The 19,017-nt window shown below is 37.2% G+C and overlaps 1 protein-coding gene across 11 annotated transcripts in view; it reads right to left on the reverse strand.

Annotated features, from left to right (window-relative positions):
* The window catches only part of Cep170 (centrosomal protein 170), an 83,572-nt gene that overhangs the window by 57,625 nt on the left and 6,930 nt on the right, over positions 1 to 19,017 (reverse strand). For all 11 annotated transcript variants that reach the window (XM_076914561.1, XM_076914560.1, XM_076914557.1 and 8 more), the window contains exons 2-3: positions 1,435 to 1,579; positions 645 to 734 (exon numbers count right to left, since the gene is read on the reverse strand). In XM_076914561.1, coding sequence (XP_076770676.1) covers positions 645 to 734; positions 1,435 to 1,539 — 195 coding nt within the window. In that variant the 5' untranslated portion in view covers positions 1,540 to 1,579. The remainder of the gene's footprint in view (positions 1 to 644; positions 735 to 1,434; positions 1,580 to 19,017) is intronic.

Raw genomic sequence — 19,017 nt, forward strand, 5'->3', positions numbered from 1 at the left:
CAAGACTGAATCCTAGTGTTCAGAAAAAGGAGTGTGTATGCTAAAGTAAATGGTTAGATCTCAGTTTTTCCCCAGCCCAAGAATATAGGAGGTCCTCCAGTATTTGGCACCCAATCTACCTTTTCTTTCTTTTTTTTTTTTTTTGGTTTTTCGAGACAGGGTTTCTCTGTGTAGCCCTGGCTGTCTGGAACTCACTCTGTAGACCAGGCTGGCCTTGAACTCAGAAATCCGCCTGCTTCTGCCTCCCAAGTGCTGGGATTAAAGGCGCGTGCCAACACCGCCTGGTCCAATCTACCTTTTCATTCTTCCTTTCTAAATGGAGAACACATCTCTTGTGCCCAAAGGTAGTTCCCACATTCTTTCTGCCAGGGCCTTCCTTTTTGTGCTCTCCCACACACTGATTGCAGGCACGTGCTGAGGCTAAGCTTCAGTCTCATCTTAAGAGAATCTTTCTCACATGTCACATCATTAAACACCTTTCTTATCTCCTCTATCACTCCTTAGCTGCTTCTGTGAGACTTGAATGTACTGTGCACCTTGCAAGTATTTACAAGGGAACACAAACTAAAGAAAAAGGAAAACATACAAACAAGTACTGAAACTTTATTAACATTAGTCAAATATTCAAAGAAAGAGTAACTTACCCCATTTAGGCTGCCTAAGTCTTTCACCAAATGTTCATCCATAGATGCATCATAATTGATTACTGCATGTTGCTTATCTACACTGCGGGACTAAGAGAAAGAAATTAAGCTAAATTTTAAATTAGTTTACAATTAAACTAAAAGAAAATACTAAAATAACAAAAAAGAATTTTACCAATACATACAATATTGATAGACAGCTCATACAGGGATAGATCAAAAAAGTAGATTAAATGAAATTTAAACTGTGTTATGATATAGCATGAGTTTGGCATTATTTCTGAATGAGGAAAGTAGTTAAATATTTAAAATACTCTTTGTATTATATCCATATTATAATTCTGAGAGAATTTAAATTAATTTATTTTGTTGAGTGTATCAAACTACATATTGTTTAAAAATTGTGAAATTGATACACAGATATCCAATAAATTATTTTCTAATCTTTTACCTATCATATGGTTAAAAACTGTTAATAAAAAGGGACATATGTGTGCACCTATATGTACCTGTACCTTTCCCCTTCTCTCTCTCTTTCTCTATCTTTCTCTTACACACACACACACACACACACACACACACATGCACACAAACACTTCTCTATTCTAAGTTTTCATTTTCCAAAAAATAATCCTCAAAACACTGAACTTATTGTAGATGATACTGACATGAGAGTCAGGTGAGCAAATTAGTCTATCTGACCTTCAACTGAATGCTCTGGTTCTGTAAGGAGAAAACATATTTTGATGCCCAGCTTAGTACTTGCATATAGAGAAGGCCAATACATCACCTGAAGCATGAGCTCACAGTCGTCTCTTCCAACGAAAATCATTTCTCGTGGCAGCCTGTGGCGAGTGCCTCCACTGCTCACCAAAAACCAGGATGTTAAGCTCATTTCTGCTTAGCTTCTGAATCCTTAGCAAAGCTACATTATCCTGCAGATGTGAACAAGAACACATTAGAAACTCTTCACTATCTGTCACCAGCCCTGCAAGCAGGTCTCAAACAGAACTGCCCTCAACATTTTCATTCAATATACCACATTCTCATCAGTGTCATAATCCAGAAGACTCTACTCAGAGTCCAGTTAAAAAGGAAAGATTGAAGAAGGTGGTTGTACTGGCTGGTTTTGTGTGTCAACTTAACACAAGCTGGAGTTATCACAGAGAAAGGAGCCTCAGTTGAGGAAATGCCTTCATGAGATCCAGCTGCAAGGCATTTTCTCAATTAGTGATCCATGGGGGAGGGCCCAGCACACTGTGGGTGGTGCCATCCCTGGGCTGGCAGTCTTAGGTTCTATAAGAAAGCAAGCTGAGCAAGGCAGAGGAAGCAAGGCACTAAGTAACATCCCTTCATGGCCTTTGTATCAATCCCAGCCTCCAGGTTCCTACCCTGTGTGAGTTCCAGTCCTGACTTCTTTGGTGATAAACAGCAATGTGGAAGTGTAAGCTGAATAAACCCTTTCCTCCCCAACTTGCTTCTTGGTCATGTTTGTGCAGGAATAGAAACCCTGACTAAGGCAGTAGTCAATCATTAGTAATTTTTATTACAATTCTAAAAGGCTTCTAGACTCTATCTGTAACTTCAAAATAAATATACACAGTAGTGTAGTAACTTAAAAACTTGTACTGTATAAATACATGTCTTGCTGAAAAACAGTATAAGAAAGACTAAAATTTATAAAGTATATCTAATCTCTAACTAGAGTAAATGTGCAAACCAAAGGCACCGCTTTGGTGTCTATCAAATGTAGAGATACTGAATACAATTTGAATATAAAAAAAATCAATTCCTTCCTCCTCCCCTCCACTCCTTTCCTGCAACTTGCTAAATAGACTGGGATAGCCTCAAATTGGACCAATCCTCTTGCCACTGCCTCCTTAGTGCTGGGATTACAGGTGTGAGTTGCTACTTTACTTTCTCAATACATTTTTCTTAGAGTAGTAATTCTTAAACTTTTGTTTTTTAGTAGTCTCTAATACTTAAAAAAGGGGGAGGAACCCCTAGAAGTATTTGTTTACAAGGGTTATAATATACCTGAAAAACTGTTACTTGTTTCATTTAAAATAATAATAAAGAAATTTCACTCAAAATTACTAATATTTGTTTAAAATATTCATATTTTACCCCTTCTCCAATGGAAAAAAATAGCACTACTTAAAAATGATGGGTTATCTTTTAAACATCTGGATTAATAGAAAGAAATTCTACCTTCTTATATTACTCTCCCACCATAATTTTAAAGTAGAAATATGTAAAGAAAACCTCATTTTTGAGTGATAGAAAAAGGGCTTTTAAGTCTTTTACAATATTTGTAGGGAGATTTTATTTATTTATTTATTTATTTATTTATTTATTTATTTATTTGCAATCAGCAGAGGATTATTGGGGAGAGTTGGCTAGCCAAGGTCAAAACTGCTCCACGCAGGAACAGCATTTTGACAAAAGGCCAGCAAACTGAGGGGTTTTTTTAAATAGCATGGGGTGGGGAAAGGAAGGAATTTTCGCGCAGTTACACATGATTGGTTGCATTTTCGCGAGGTTGCACATGATTGGTTATTTTACAAATTTTGAACATAAGCAGGCTGTAACACTGGGAAAACCTCAAAAGGGGGGGGGGGATAACCAAGAACAGTGGAAAGTTAGCTATTTCTTGGTACCACCCAGATGACTTGCATCTTTCTCTGTGGTCAGGAATGTCTTCTTGCTTTGGGCCTTCCCCACCCTGAGGCTTGAGGAATGTTAATCCGGCAAGTGTCCTCTGATTCAGGGATAATGTCCTGTAGGGAGATTTTAAAGATACTAACAAATAACTATACACAGGCAAAGTTTTTTGATTATCTAGAATTTGGAAACTCGGTACCAATGAGCCTTTCACACATAGTTATGCACAAATTCATCTACTTGGATGAGCTCTTGTAACATTTTAAATTGGTCTTTTGAAAAACAGTTTTCAGGACTATGTAGATATTACAAATACTTGAACATTTCATTTATACTACTTTAAAACCCATCTATTAAATATCACTACCCATGTCAACAGAAAAGTCTTTAAATATTAGGGCACTACTATGGCTCACAGACAGAACTCATTATCTCAAGTAATATCCTTGACACCTAAAATTTTATATGACTGAAGATAAAGTCCTGTCACTTTTTCTTGAGGTTCATTTGACAAATATTTAGTTCTGCTTACCAATCTACTAATAACTGAAGCGCAACTGACGTTTTATGAAAGCTTGGGCCTAATTAGGCTTACAAGTCACACAGTGACCCAACTCATTTTCTTGGAGACAGCCATAGTAGTCTGGCACAGAGGTTAAGTGCTCTGTAAGTACTTTCCTCTAGTCCTGCAGAACACTACAAAAGTATGACTTCAGGGTCTACACTTAACACAGTCATCCACTGTTACCATTTTGTGAGACAGTCTTAGGTAAAGCTAGTGGATTTTTAAAATTGTTTTTAAAATTACAGATGTACAACATACAGTTTGGTCCACTGCCTTGATCTGTGCTACTGAGCTTAAGTTTACCACAGTTGTTTTTGTATCAGGTGTGCTAAAGAAATGCAACAAGCAGCAGAAAGTCCTTTGACTTCATTAAACATCTGGTCCCATGAACCCTACCCTTGAAAAGATTGCCTTCAGGGACACACAAGGGCCTGTAGACTGAGCTTTTAACAATTACTGTCCTATGGGATATGACATTGTCAGTAACAATTTCTGACTTTTGAGTCAGTAAGATTAAGGGGTGAGTCTGAATCCTATTCTACTACTTTTACTCTGCACGATCACAGGCACAGTATAAGTGTCATGTTCCTTAGTTTCCTCTCCTATACTTAGTGTCATGATACCATCTACTCAAGTTTTGTCTTGGGAATCCAAAGAATATTTTCAGCGTTTCCTAAGATGTATATACTGTGCTGCCCTTGACTAGGAAGTAAACTTTACTATAATGGAAAGATACATTCTACAATAAAATAGATGTATACACTAAAGGCAACACTATCCTATGTTCTGGTAAGAATCCTGTATGTTCTATGTTAAATGTGACTGTCTTAGTTTGATTTATGTTCTGTGATAAAATACCATAATGAAAAGCAATTTGGGTAGGGAAGGGTTTATTTAGCTTATAGGCTACAGGGTATCATTGGAGAAAGCCAAGGCAGGAACTCAGAGAAAGACAGTGGAGCAGGAACTGAAGCAAAGGCCATTGAGGAATATACTATCCTGGCTTGTTCAGTTTGCTTTCTTATACAATCCAGGACCACTTTCCCAGGGGTGGACCTGTCTACAGTGGGATAGGCCTTCCTACATCTGTTACCAATCAAGAAAATGCCTCACAACCTTATCTACAGTCCAGTTTGAGGCATTTTCTCAAATGAGGTTCTCTCTTACTAAGTGACCTTAATTTGTGTCAAGCTGACAAAAAAACCCAGTCACCTACACATACCTGACATATACAACTTTTACCAAAATAAGGAAATAATTTTGTGTGAAGTTAAAACAATCAAGTCTTTTTACTTTCTCAGCTTATTTAATCAGTTTGGCTGCTTTATGTAGTTTATTAACTCTCCAGTCGTCCAACTATTTAATACAGACGATCTTAGTCTTCATATACTTTCTGTCACATTGGTGCTGCAGCACTTCCTTCCCTATGCAGTCTCCATGGTCAAGTCAACAGAGAACCAGAATTAAAGGAATCTTTCTGTAAATATATTACATAATTTACACACTCCATTTACACAAAAGAATGATTTTAAAACATTGTATAGTAAGGAGGTCAAAAGTTGCATATTTTTTCAAGGGAGCAAAAATGAAACTACTATATGATATAATCAAAGTAAATCAATTCATCTTGAACAAAGCAATCTAAACACAAGAACCATACATGGACAAAAAGAATAATTTCTTAATGTATAAAAATCAGTTTAAACAAATATCATTCATATGCTATAAAGCATCCTTTAATTTTTTTTTTTCCCATGAAACTCGGGCAGAGTCACACAGGGAAAGCAGGATTCGGACTGGGAGAGAGAGAGCAAAGGGCACGGGCTCCCCCTCTGCAGGTGGCTACCTTAGTCACTGCGCCACCACTGGCTTGCTGCATCCTTTAATTTTTACTTGCTGTAAGACAGTCTTTATAAAGCACAACACATAACACTGTGATTATGTAATATATAATTTTTATATATAAATGTACTTATATAATTATAACTACATAAAATAATATAGTTAAAATAGCTTTTTACAAATCTTATTTGGCTTTTCATTAAGTTTAAAATTAGAAAATGCACATTTCTTAAATTTAACATGTAGGGTATTACATTCCTTTTGGGGCTAAAGTAATAATTTTTTTTTTTTTTTTTTTTTTTTTTTTCCGAGACAGGGTTTCTCTGTGTAGCCCTGGCTGTCCTGGAACTCAGTCTGTAGACCAGGCTGGCCTTGAACTCAGAAATCTGCCTGCCTCTGCCTCCCAAGTGCTGGGATTAAAGGCGTGCACCACCACCGCCCTAAAGTAATAATCTTGAGTCCACTCAGTATCTTTTCTTCTGGGAAATGCAATGTAATACAAAGCTACATTCTCTGTTTTTCTCCAGGTATCTCTAAGACAGCTTTCTCATCATTCCCTCGGGTACTCTTTTTTCATGTGTGTATTTGTGGTATATTTGTGTTTGTGGCAAGAGAACATGAAAAGACCAGAGTTTGGCAATGGGTATCTTCCTGATCCAGGTAGTCTAGCTAACCAGATTGAACTAGGGAACTTAGGCATGCACCTTCTGAGTGGTGGGACTACAAGTAGGTCATCTATGTAGTATCCCAAGCAATTTAAAAATGGGCAACAGACTCAAACAGGTATTTCTTAAAAGAAGACATGTAAGTGGGCAGCAGTAAACACCAGGGAAATGGAAGACAAAACCACAATGAACCTTAATCCAGTAAGTAGGTGCTGTCCAAATACCCTAAAAGATAACAAGTGCTGATAGGAACTCAAATGGGAATGTAAATTGACACAGGTATTATAAAATGCATTCTGGAGGTTCCTAAAAATTAAAAAAATAGAGTCACTGTATGATGTTGCAGCCCTATTCGTCCTATATGCAAAGGAGGTAGATATATGAGGGAAACATTGCATTCCCAAGTGTACTGAAGCACTAACCTCAACAGCCAAGAAACCAAGCAAAGTGTCCATCTACTCATGAAGGCAATATGGTTCAACCATAATAAAGCACAGAATTCTGCCATTCGACACTGCACTGATGGAAATGGAGACTCTCAGGTTAAATGAAATAAGCTAGGCACAGAAAAAGGAAATAACATAAATCCTCACTGGTTTACACAATTCAAAACTGTTGCTGTCATAGAATGGTAGTATCTGGGAATGGCTAGGAGAGGGGGGATGAGGAGAGGCTGGTGATCAATGATCAACTTATATTATAGTTCAGTAGAAGCAAGACACTCTGCTATTGGATATGTAACTATAGATAGTACACAATGGATTCCAAAACATTAGAAAAAGAGTCAGTGATGAGGAGACAGACAAGTTCAACCCATTTAAATGCTTACACCAAGTATACATGTACTAAAATAAATAATACACTTAAATATATATACACACACCTATTGAGCTGCCTACCAAATCCAGGGTTGCTAGGGCAAACAAACAAAAGAATCTTGCCTCAGGGAACTAAATCCTGTAGAGAATGCTGGGAAGTTAGATGGAAACAGGACGCTGTTCTTATTCCAGACTGGAATGAGGACATAAGATGATCTCACACTTGCCAGAGGAAGGCCATAATGTTTCTTCATCTCTAGGTTCTAGCCTAGAACAATCTTTTACCCATTGTAAATGTTTGACAACCTTCGTCCCTTCTTCCTACCACTGCCCACTTTGCTACCCCTCTCTCTGTAAAAGATCAAATCTAATATACCGCAGAGGGTATTTATGAATGAAGACAACTCCACTAGACTTCTTGGCTTGCAGGTAACCTGGAACTCTAAGGTCACCTAATGTGTTACTAAGTAAAGCTGGCCCTTATTTCCTAGTTCTGCACCTCTTTAGCAATCTCTCACAGGTTATCATCTTGTCACACAGGGCTGGGCCTTTCAGCAGTTAGATGACAACAGTTTAACATTCCATCATTTAAATGCCATTTAAATTTCAGTAGGTAAATCTACTGAGAACCACAGTCACACCCCCACCTTCCTAGACTAGTTTTAAAATTGGACTTTCCTGTCAGAAGAGTTCATTTTTACATCCAAACTGATAAATCAAAGAAAATGTGGTACATATATATAATGCAATTTTATTCAAGCATAAAAAATGAAACCATATCATTCCCAAGAAAATGAATATAGCTGAAAATTAGTATATTAAAGAGAAAGTAATCCAGACTCAGCAAGAAAAATCCCATCTTTTCTGTCATATGTGGATTCTGAATTTTAATTTTGTGAGTGTGTTTGTGACTCAGAGAGGACTACGAAGTAAAGAGAATTCTTCGGGGGAACAGGAAAAGAAGTTACTGTGGAATGGGACTAAGGGGTAGAGAAAGAGAAAGAACAGGGGGTGGGGGAGGGAACTAAAGAATAATCAAAGAAAAAGAAGCATGTATGAAAATGCCAGAGGGAAATCCACTACTGTATTGTTATTTAAAACATAAATTTTCAAACTGCTGCTTGTAGTTACATGTAACTCAATTGAGAACTGATGTCAAGAGAGATCTGAATGATATAAATTATAATGGAGTTTTGAGACACACAACAGCATTGCTACAGAACTAGGAAATAGTGCATTGTACAATCCATGCCAAAAAACTGGCTTCCTTATATTACATACCTAGTGTATAATTAATGCATGGAATTACTTGAACTAGGCCACATGTTAAGGATAGTCCATCCTTATGCTCTGCAAATCAGCTGGCTGATTCATCACCAGATGGCTTTACACAGAATAAGGCTCATCTTACCCTACAATCTCTGCTATTGCAGACAAATAAATAGCTGTCCTCACAATAGGACCATCATTCTTCAGAGCAGAGAGGGCTTTTCTCTAACCTTATCTGATGATAAAATGTTATCATTTGACAACTTTTTTTTCAAGTTATCAGGAAACGTGAGAGACAATGGCCTCTAAAGATCTGACTCATTGCCTAGCTGTTTCAGAGTATATGTTTCTCCTAATAAAATAGTAAAACTTGAAACAAAGAGGAATAAAGTGTTGCAGGATATTTGATCACACTGTGAACCCTGAGATTTTGTTATTTACTGGAGAAAGCTGTTTTTAGTTGAGGTGTGGCTCAGCCTTAGCACACACCTTTAATCCAAGAGCTTTCTGCTTGAAAATTGTAAACAGGATTAAATAAAATCAACTATAGGTCAAGAGGCGGAGCAAGCAACCAGTTGACAGGAATTGAATATGTACATGTCTTCTGTGAGGCTTCATCCAGAACTTGATGAAAACAGATGCAGAGACTTACAGCTTCCCTGGGAGACTTGTGGAAGAGTTGGGGTAAGGATTGAGGGAGCTGGAGTGGTCAAGGATACCATAAGAAGACCCACAGAGTCAATTAATCTGGGCCTGTGGGGGTTCACAGAGACTAAACCATCAACCAAATAGCATACATTAGGCTAGACCTAGGCCCCTTACATATTTGTAGATGTGTAGCTTGGTCTTCATGAGGGTCCCCTAACAACTGGAGCAGGGGCTGTCTTTGACTCTGTTGTCTGCCTTTGGATCCCCTTTGTCTGGCTGGGCTGCCTTGTCTAGCCTCAGTGGGAGAGGATGCACTTAGTCCTGCTGCAACTTGATGTACCAGGGCAGGGTGGTACCCATGGACAGTCAGAGGAAGCATCTCTGAGAAAGTAACACACAGGTACAACATTCTCTGAGGAGAAGGAAACGGGGTAATAGGGAGATGGGTATGTGAGGATGGGACTGTGAGGAAAGAAGGGCTGAGATTGGGATGTAGGAAATAATAAAAAAGAAAAGAAAAAATAGTAAGAGGGAGTCAGAAGGATGGACAGACACACATAGGAAGTAGAAGGGCAGGATATTTGGTTTGAAGGAGGTGTTCTGACACTGAGAGAGGGAATTCCTTCTGGGATGTCAGCTAAGGAAGAAGGTCAGCTGGGTGCTCTCTTTGCCTCTCTGAGTGAGTTAGCAGGCTTTCACCCTAGTATTTGGGTCTTGAGTCTTCATTGGTAAAACAGAATGACTGAGATTTAGTTAAAAAACAACAATAAAGTGATAAATTTCACCTTTCAAATTTGTCCTTTGACCATCAGTAAGATTCATGAACTAAACACATGTAATAAACCACTGCATGAACTAGCCCATAAGGCTTTATAACTTGTATCATGCTTTTCCCTATCATGGCAAGCACTTAAAAGAAACAGGAAAAACTATAACTAAATACACAAATTAAAGATTCTTTTTTCATTTCTGGCACCGACGTCAGGCTCTAACAAAAAATATGCTTGACATGCTTGACATTAAAGTCTTTGATTTTGATGCCCTGTATTTGAAAATGAAAGAAATAGCTATAGCTTCATTTCACATATGAATTAAGAATCAAACAAAATGCCACTGGGGTTTGAAAAGCAAGCACATAATTTTCTGTGATCCTGTACATAATAATAGAATTTATTAACCATTTAACATGTATTAGACATTTTCCTAAGAACTTCTTATGTAAAAAATGAACATATATAAGCAAAAATATGGTGTCTTAAAAATACTGTATTTCCTTGGAAATGACCAAAGATATTATACATCAATTCCAACATTATAGAAATTTGGTAAAAATCCATTTTCATTTTTAAGTTTTAAATATTACAGATACTAGGAAGAAAGTAGAGAATTAGGATAGAAAAAGTACCTAATCTCACAGAAGCTAAAATAAACAAATGGCTAAATGGACTAAAGTAGCTTTCCTGACAGCAGAAGAGAGAAAAAATAAATCAGAGAGAAAAGAATAATGTAATAGTTTAGGGTAAAATTCTTTAAGATGGACAGTCAGATGAAGCATCTCTGAGAAACACACACACACACACAGAAACACATGTATGACACTGAAAATTTCAACTCTGCTTTATAATTAATTTGATTTGGGACAGACAATGAAAAACGTTCTTGGGAAAACTTCCTTTACTTTAAATCTCCACCCTCATTTGTACAGTTCCTCACAAAAAATAAATCTGCAGCTGTGCTGTTTTTGGATTCTTACCAAAATACTGACTCTATGCTCACATGAAAAACCAGTAGTAAGAATAGTTTTATGAAGGACGGGGGTGGGGTGGGGAGGGAGAGGAGGGAATACTTTTGTTCTATACTCGTTATTTTGGAATAAATGCCTAAATTTTACCTTTATTATCTGCCATATAAATCAACAACTCTTCTTTAAAAGCAGTTAAAATAAATATGAACCAAGAACAAATATAATCTACAACTTAATATTTGTTCACCAAAAAAATAGATGGCATTCCAAGTATCAAGCCTGATGTTGTATCTAACTTTATTATACATTTTCAAAAGAAAATTTGAATTTGATGAGAAAAGGTAGCAACTTAATAAACTTCCTTCATAAAATCATTTATTAAATCCTCAGTGAACAGTCCTACCAGAAAAATGCTACACATTTGCATGACTGAGGCATTAAGAGTTCTTACCAAGGCTTCTCTGCCAGTTTCTAAACATGGAAACTGTGACTTGCTTTCCTTTGTAGAACTGAGTAACTTTTGTTAAACAGGTGGTTAGTGGTTACTCTAGTTACAGCAGCTCCACAAACAGAAACCATATGCTTTTTATATGAAGGATGGCTTCAGTTAAGTGTTCTGTATTTATAGCAGACAATATGGATAAGCTGATAATTTAGTCTAATCAGAAGAGCATAAAGAGATTTGTACTTTCATTTATAAAGGTAGCAGCAGAGGTTTAAAAATAAGTTAGTAAATTAGAAGAAAAATGAACTCTCATCTTTTAGCTAAACTTTGAATCACCTGTGTTCTTTCATGGTCTAGACTGAATTCTTTTGGCTCTCCACCTGAAAATAATTATGTTCATCATTACCTGACTTCACAAGGTTCCTAAGAATTCAATAAAAACAGTACAATGTGTGATAATTTCTGGGAACATGAAATACAGAGATTTTGTCAAAGGGGATAATTCTCAGACACACCAGCATAAAACACTTGGAAGTATTATTTTGAATATCAGCAATTTTGAGGCAGAAAAGCAGAACATAGATAAATCATTAGTACTATCAATAGTCAATACCTAGGAGATAATACAAGTGTTCATGGGCAGATGAATTAATAAAATATGGTACATACAACGTAATATTGTGCATTGTTAAAAGAGAATTTTGACACCTGCTACAGTATGGATCAACCTTGAAGACAATGTTAAGTAAAATAAGCCATTCACAGAACTATAAACATTATATATTTTCAACTATATGAGGTGCTTTCAGTAGCAGAAATCAGAGTGAGAAAGGAAAGTAGTTGCTAAGACCTGGAGATGGGAGCACTGAAGGAACTACTGGTTAATAGTTCATTTAGTTTTATGGATGAATAGTGGTGCTATCTGTACAGTATTGTGTATATATACTAGACTTAAATGTTTAAGATGGTAAAACGTATGCACGTGTATCTTACATTTTTCAGTTGAGAAAAATGTTAATTTTCCTTCTTTCTCATGTATGTGGAGTCATGTGAGTGCACCTGAGTGCACGTTCATGTGGTAGCCTGATGCTGGTATTGGGAAACATCTTCAATTACTCTTCCACAGTATTTATTGAAGCAGGGTCTCAAATTCAAGCCTAGATCTTACAAATAGGGGTAGTTTTGATAATCTCACCTCCCAGGGTTGGAATTTTGAGCAGACTGCCGTACCTACCCAGTGTCTATGTTGGGTTTCTATGATCTGAACTCCAGTCTTCACACTTGCTTGGTTAAGTGCTTAAATCAGTGAGCTATTTCCTTAGCCTCAAATGTTAGTAATTTTATGAACAATTATTGTTAGAAAATGATATACTGACCCTCCATGAACTCATATGTCAACCCTAACTCCAATAAAACAAATGCGTTTCCTTTCCAAAAATTGAACTTTCTCCAATTCTACATTTCTGTCCTCCTGTCAAACCTCACAATCACCCTTTTTATTTCAATCTCTATATACCACTATGTAGTTTGCATATCCTTTAATTTCTTTCACACTCTGGTATGATTTAAATGAAGGTATTTGTTGTAGTTTGGATCTTAAATGCCATCCAATAGCCTCATGTGTCTGAATATTGTTTGGAGAATTCATGAAACTTTTGAGGCATCAAGCCTAGACGGCAAAGACTACTAGTGTTTTTGAGAGTTATAGTTTTGCCCTGTTTATGGGCCAGCTCTCTGCTTTCTAATCTGCCTAGTTTTAAAGAAGTCAGACCCTATGCCCCTGGTACCCTCCAGCTACCAGACCTTCCCTGCTGTGCTTGGACTATACCTTGTGTAAAACAAAGAAGAAAACCAAAAGGTAAACCTTTCTACAGATTCTTTCTACTAGGTATTTAATCACAAGGAGAAAAGTAAGTAATATTGTATCAGTGGAAGTGGACAGCCTTGGTGCCTGAAAGTTTGGATTCCCTAGTGTTGGAGAATTTGAGAGCAGGGAGGCTGGAATGGGAGGATGATGGGAGCACACCCTCATAGTAATATGAGAAGGGGGGATGGAATAAGGGGTTTGGGGGGGGGAATGAGAGAGGAGATAACATTGAAAGGTAAATAAAATATCCAATTAAAAAAAACATAATGGGTCTGGCAATTATAGTTGAGCAGTCGAGACTTTTTGTCAACAATTTATTACGGAGATTTTGTATAATCCTTAAGGACAAGGTATTGTGGAAGAGGGCCATGGAACTTTAAAAAGATTGGTGAGACATACTGTTGCTGAGACAGAGAATGATGCCAACCTGTGAGCTTGCTGAGTGCCCTGACAAGGGTGGCTGGGGAGCTGTACTGGACATATGTTTCTGACCCACCTTTGCTTGATTATATCCCAGATGGGACAAGTTGCCTTGCCTCAAGTTTTTAGACCTTGTGGGATAGAGAACTGAAAAGAGAAACTATGTCTCTTGTATTCTTCTTAAAGGTGCCCGGCTATTAGGACTCAATCATGTACTGGTCTAGAAATCAATCCAATATGGGAAATAACAGTCTATTTTTGGAAGACTGGATCTGGACTTTGTCAGGAACATATTTGGAAGCCAGCTGTAGCTTGCTATGATGTTAGGATAGCAAGAGATAATGTTGGGACATGATCTGGATTTCAAACAAGGGTTAGTGCATGTTTTAAGGCTCTTTTAATTGTCAAGCTAAAATTGGTTTTGTCTTTTCTACAGCATTTATTGTAAGTTGCATTGACTGTATAATTTCCAATTATGTTAGTGTGTTGAAACCTGACATGTCTGTTACGGGGGTCTATCAACCAGCTTTCGTCTCACTGCCCTGAGTATTAAAAGCTTGAAAGTGCTGCAAGAAGAAGGGAGTTAGGCTTTAAGCAGAAGCAAGAGGGTAGCAGGCTTGATTATTGCTGGTATAACAGCTTTAATTCCATTCATTGTTAGCACCACTGCTTCTGCAATAGCATTGACACAAGGAGTTAAGACAACTATTTTTGTTAACCATCTAGCAAAAAATGTTACTAATGTATTAAGTATACAAAAGGATTTATATTTATCTGGAACAATGAATGGTGCTCTATAACCCATTCAAATTATCTGAAGGAGGTTCAGGGTTCAAGAGTTAGGAGACATCCCAAGTGTTATGACAAATATTATTGGAGTAGTGTTACTTCTGAAATTCATAATGATTGTCATTATAATTAGAAAAAAGTTTAAAGACACTTGTAGGATATTTGGCATAATCCTAACACCTTTCTGGGTGTGTTTGCATAGTGAGATTATGAATTTAAAGAATGCTGCTTTGTTGACCTTTGATGCTGCAGATAACGCCGATTAAATTATCCATGGCCTGAGGTCAGTATTTCCATTTTGAACAAACCTCAGGAATGGCATATATAGCTTGATCAGGCTAGCCCATCTCGTCCTGGGAATCCTTTTATTCCTGCCCACCTTGTTAAAGCTTATCTTTAACAACATCAACATGTTGGCAGCCAAAGTACATGGCTTAAACCTGAAAATGGACCCCAGACAAAATTATTAAATTAACAGACTGGCAAGCCAAGGACGGGTAAGATTCATCACAGAGCCTTATCAACCTAAGACAGAAGTGCATTGCCTTGGATAATGCATATTCCATGATGAGTAAGAAAGGCATTCTTCTCAGAATGACCTAAGACAGGTTCAGTCTTGTTAACAAAATAAAAAAGGGGGAGAGGTGGAGAGCCTTTGGGGCTAGAACAAAGAAGTAATTTCAAATAGGAGTCTAAATCATAGGCTACAACCAAGAAGTAATCTCAGGCAGGAATCTAGATATTAGGCCAGAACAAAGAAGTAATTACAGACAGGATTCTAAATTTTAGACTAGAACAAGGAAGTAGGCTTCAAAGATGAAAATGACCTTGGGGTAGGATAGGGAAGTAGGCTCAGATACTTTGGTCATCCTGATAAGCCCTAGAAGCAGTGATCATGGGAGTGTTCACGTAACTGTATTTAATGCCTTGCTTTTTCTTTGACTATTTGTGTTTATTGTAGTGCTTGTTCCTCAACTATTTGCATCTCATTGTATTGCTAGACCCTCAACCTAGAACTGACCTTAATATATACATATAATCAAAATGGTATAAAACCATAAAGAAAGAGTGGGTATAGGATAGGGGGTTCTAGGGAGAAGAAATGGGGAAAGGAGATGACATTTGTACTGTAAATAAATAAAATATCCAATAAAAAATAAAATAAAATAATTTCAAGATCCAAGGAGAGAGGGGGGGGGGGAGGGGGGCAGGCTAAGACTTCCTTCTGTGGCCAGGCAGGAACCTTAGTGGATGAACCAACCCACCCACAAAACCTTTGACCCAAAATTTATCCTGTCTATAAGAAATACAGGGATGGGAGATGGAACAGAGACTAAGGGAATGGCCAACCAATAACCCGCCCAACTTGAGACCCATCCCATGGTCAAGCACCAATCCATGACACTGTTAATAATACTCTCTTATGCTTGTAGACAGGAGCCTAGCATGGCTGCCCTGAGAGGCTCCTCCCCAGCAGCTGACTCAGATGGATGCCCACTCCCACAGACAAACAGTGGATGGAGCATCAAGATTCTTATGGAAGAATAGGAGGAAGGATTATAGTCTCCGAAAGGAATAGAAACTCCACAGGAAGACCAACAGAGTCAACTAACCTGGACCCTCGGGGCTCTCAGACTGAACCACCAAACAAAGAGCATACATGGGCTGGGCCTAGGCCTCCCCACACATATGTAGTTGATGTGCAGCTTGGTCTTCTTGTGGGTACCAACAACTAGAGTGGGGAGTTATACCCAAAAGCTGTTGCCTATACCTGGGATATGTTGTTCTAGCTGGGCTGCCTTGTCTGGCCTCAGTGGGAGAGGATGTGCCTAGCTTTGCAGAGTCTTGATGTTCCAGGGTGAGGAGATACCTGGGGGGGGGGGGGGGTAACCTTAACCTTTTAAAGGAGAAGAGGAGTGGGGAGAGGGAGAGGATTATTGCAGGATGTGACAGGGGGTGACCAGGAGGAATGGGATATAAAGTGAATAATAACAATAATAAAATAATAACAACAATAATAATGTAATAATATAAAGAAGAGATGCAGCCTTTGGGAAGAAACAGAATCAGCACATATATAAAAGACACAGAAACTAAGAAGGAGCTTCTTGTTCATCTATTCCATTGTACTAGATGATGCTATCTCTAGGGACAAGACCTTCAGCAGATATTTAACTTGCTAAACTTTAAAAGTAGCCTTTGGAGTTTTCACAACTATGAGACACAGGGCTGTAGGCAAGGCTTTTCTTAATTTCTAATTGATGGTGAAGGGTCAAACCTGTTGCAGGTTGTGCCATCTCTGGACTGGTGGTCCTGATTCTATAAGAAAGCAGGCTGAGCAAGTCAGCAAGCAGCACCCATACCCTTCCCCCATACCCTCTGTATCAGCTCCTGCCTCCAGGTTCTTGCCCTGTTTAAGTTCCTGACTTGGTTTTCCTCAATGGACTGTGATATGTACACCAAATGCTTTAGTCATGGTGTTTCATCATAACAATAAAAAACCCTAACTAAGGCACTGACAAAAGTATATACCATTTTTGTAGTTCTTTTCCTATGGCTCCCATTTTATTTTTAAGAATATATTTTTAATCTCCCCCTGCCCAATCCTCTGATGCTACTGATCAAATCCAAACCCAACAGCCCACACATGGTAAGCAGTATCTACACCAAACTACATTCCTAGTGTTCCAATTCAGATTTTATATAGTGGCATAGGATTTTATTTTATCAACATGTAATTTATTTATAATTTATTTAAATTTATTTTAAAATTATAAACATTAAAATGGACATTTCTCATAGATCTGTGTAGAAATCACTGTTTTCCTTTGGTTTGAAAGAACTGTATCAGATCTGATGCAAATACAAAGGCAGAATTCTAAAACTCATACTAATTTCAAAGTGAAATTTCTTTCCCAAGTCCTGGGTTTAAATAAATATTTTATAATTTTTTTCTAACTTGATAAAAATATTTAAATAAAAAGTTAGTGATAAAGCCTAAGATAGATTCATGCCAAATTAAACCCCAAGAATAGGCAAGAATATGTGAAAGAGATAATAAATAATAGCTGGTGAATTATCAAAGTGTATGCTTCTTGACTCAACATTTTTATAAATTTTACAATATATAATATATTTAAATCCATAAAAGAATAAGTAAACATTAATAAGCAGCCTTCACTTTGCAATGTGTTAGTTGAACAATTTAGGAGGATTTCTCTTGAGCAACTACAGCAAATAACAGTAAAGTCCTCAAAGTATATTTGGACACAAACACATATTCCCAAGGGTTCCAAATTCATGGATCCAATAAACTTAGATGAAAAACACTGGATGGAGAGAATAATTACGCATGTTTTGAACATACACAGAATATAATTTTCATTTGACATCATTTACCAAGTGATACAGAACATTAAGTATTTGTAGAATACTGCATTGTATTAGGCACTGTAAATAACACAAAGATAATTTAAATAATGTACATAGGAGATCAACCAGAAATGGCTAAGTGGGTAAAGGCACTTGCTGCCAAGCCTGATGACCTGAGCTAATTGCTGGAACTCACACAGTGGAAGGAGTGAACTGACTCCTCCAAGCTATCCTTTGGCCTCCTGTTGTGTATCACATACCCACATACATATGCAAATAAATGTAATTTTTTCCTAAGTATTTAAGAAAATGTCAATAGGTCATATTGCAAATACTATTCTAATTTTATTTAAAGGTCTCAAGCACTGGAAGATTTAATTCTATTTAGATATCAAGCCTTTGTGTGTGCTTATTCACTCTGTTAACCTGTGGACTGAATACAGGGCCTCTCACATGTTAAGCACAGAGTCTAGCACTGAACTATATCTTCAGGTCTTATATTTTTAAATTATAGTTCCATAGAAAGTCTTCTATTTCCAATGTGTTTTCCACCAAATTATTTTATACTTTATGCCTCTTTCCTAAAGAAGTTTCCTTTCCCCTTTCCTTGGATTTGCTCAAATCAGTTTTCTAGCTGTTTGCCTAGAGTGTAAGACCCCTTCCTATTCAAGTTCTAAGGTTTGAATTTGTTTTTTGTTATTCCATGTAACATATAATAAACCTTTACTAAGTATATTATCTAGCAGAACCAGAAGTCTTAAAGCTTGCTCAGTAACCACCAGTTAAGAGGGTGTGTGTGTATATATATATATATTTATATATTTTCAAGTGATTAAATGTGATACCGTGACTGGACACTCTTACCTCCAAAATTTCTTTCTTCACTTGGCTTCTGGGGTACTATACAATTTAATCTCTTTCAGTTTACTGGTGGTGTTTACATTTCATGAATCCTTAAATCTCTTCAGAATTTGTGTCTTATATATCCCATTACCTACTTGATATGTTTACTTAGATGTTCAAAAAAGATTCCTAACCTTACAGAAATTTGATTCTGTAAAGGCAGACATGGACAACTTTCCCTATCACCATCACAGTTACTCTAAACAGTTAGTTTAGATCACTCCAATTAATTCTTAGCTCATTTCATTTCCATACTTGCACCCCTTTCACTGCTATCTATAAAACAATCCTTTCAAAGTCCTCAATATATTCCCACGGCACTTAAATAACATCAACCAATAAAAGCTCCATCCCATTTTAAT

This window comes from Arvicanthis niloticus, chromosome 16, assembly GCF_011762505.2.
Source record: "Arvicanthis niloticus isolate mArvNil1 chromosome 16, mArvNil1.pat.X, whole genome shotgun sequence".
Taxonomy (NCBI): domain Eukaryota; kingdom Metazoa; phylum Chordata; class Mammalia; order Rodentia; family Muridae; genus Arvicanthis; species Arvicanthis niloticus.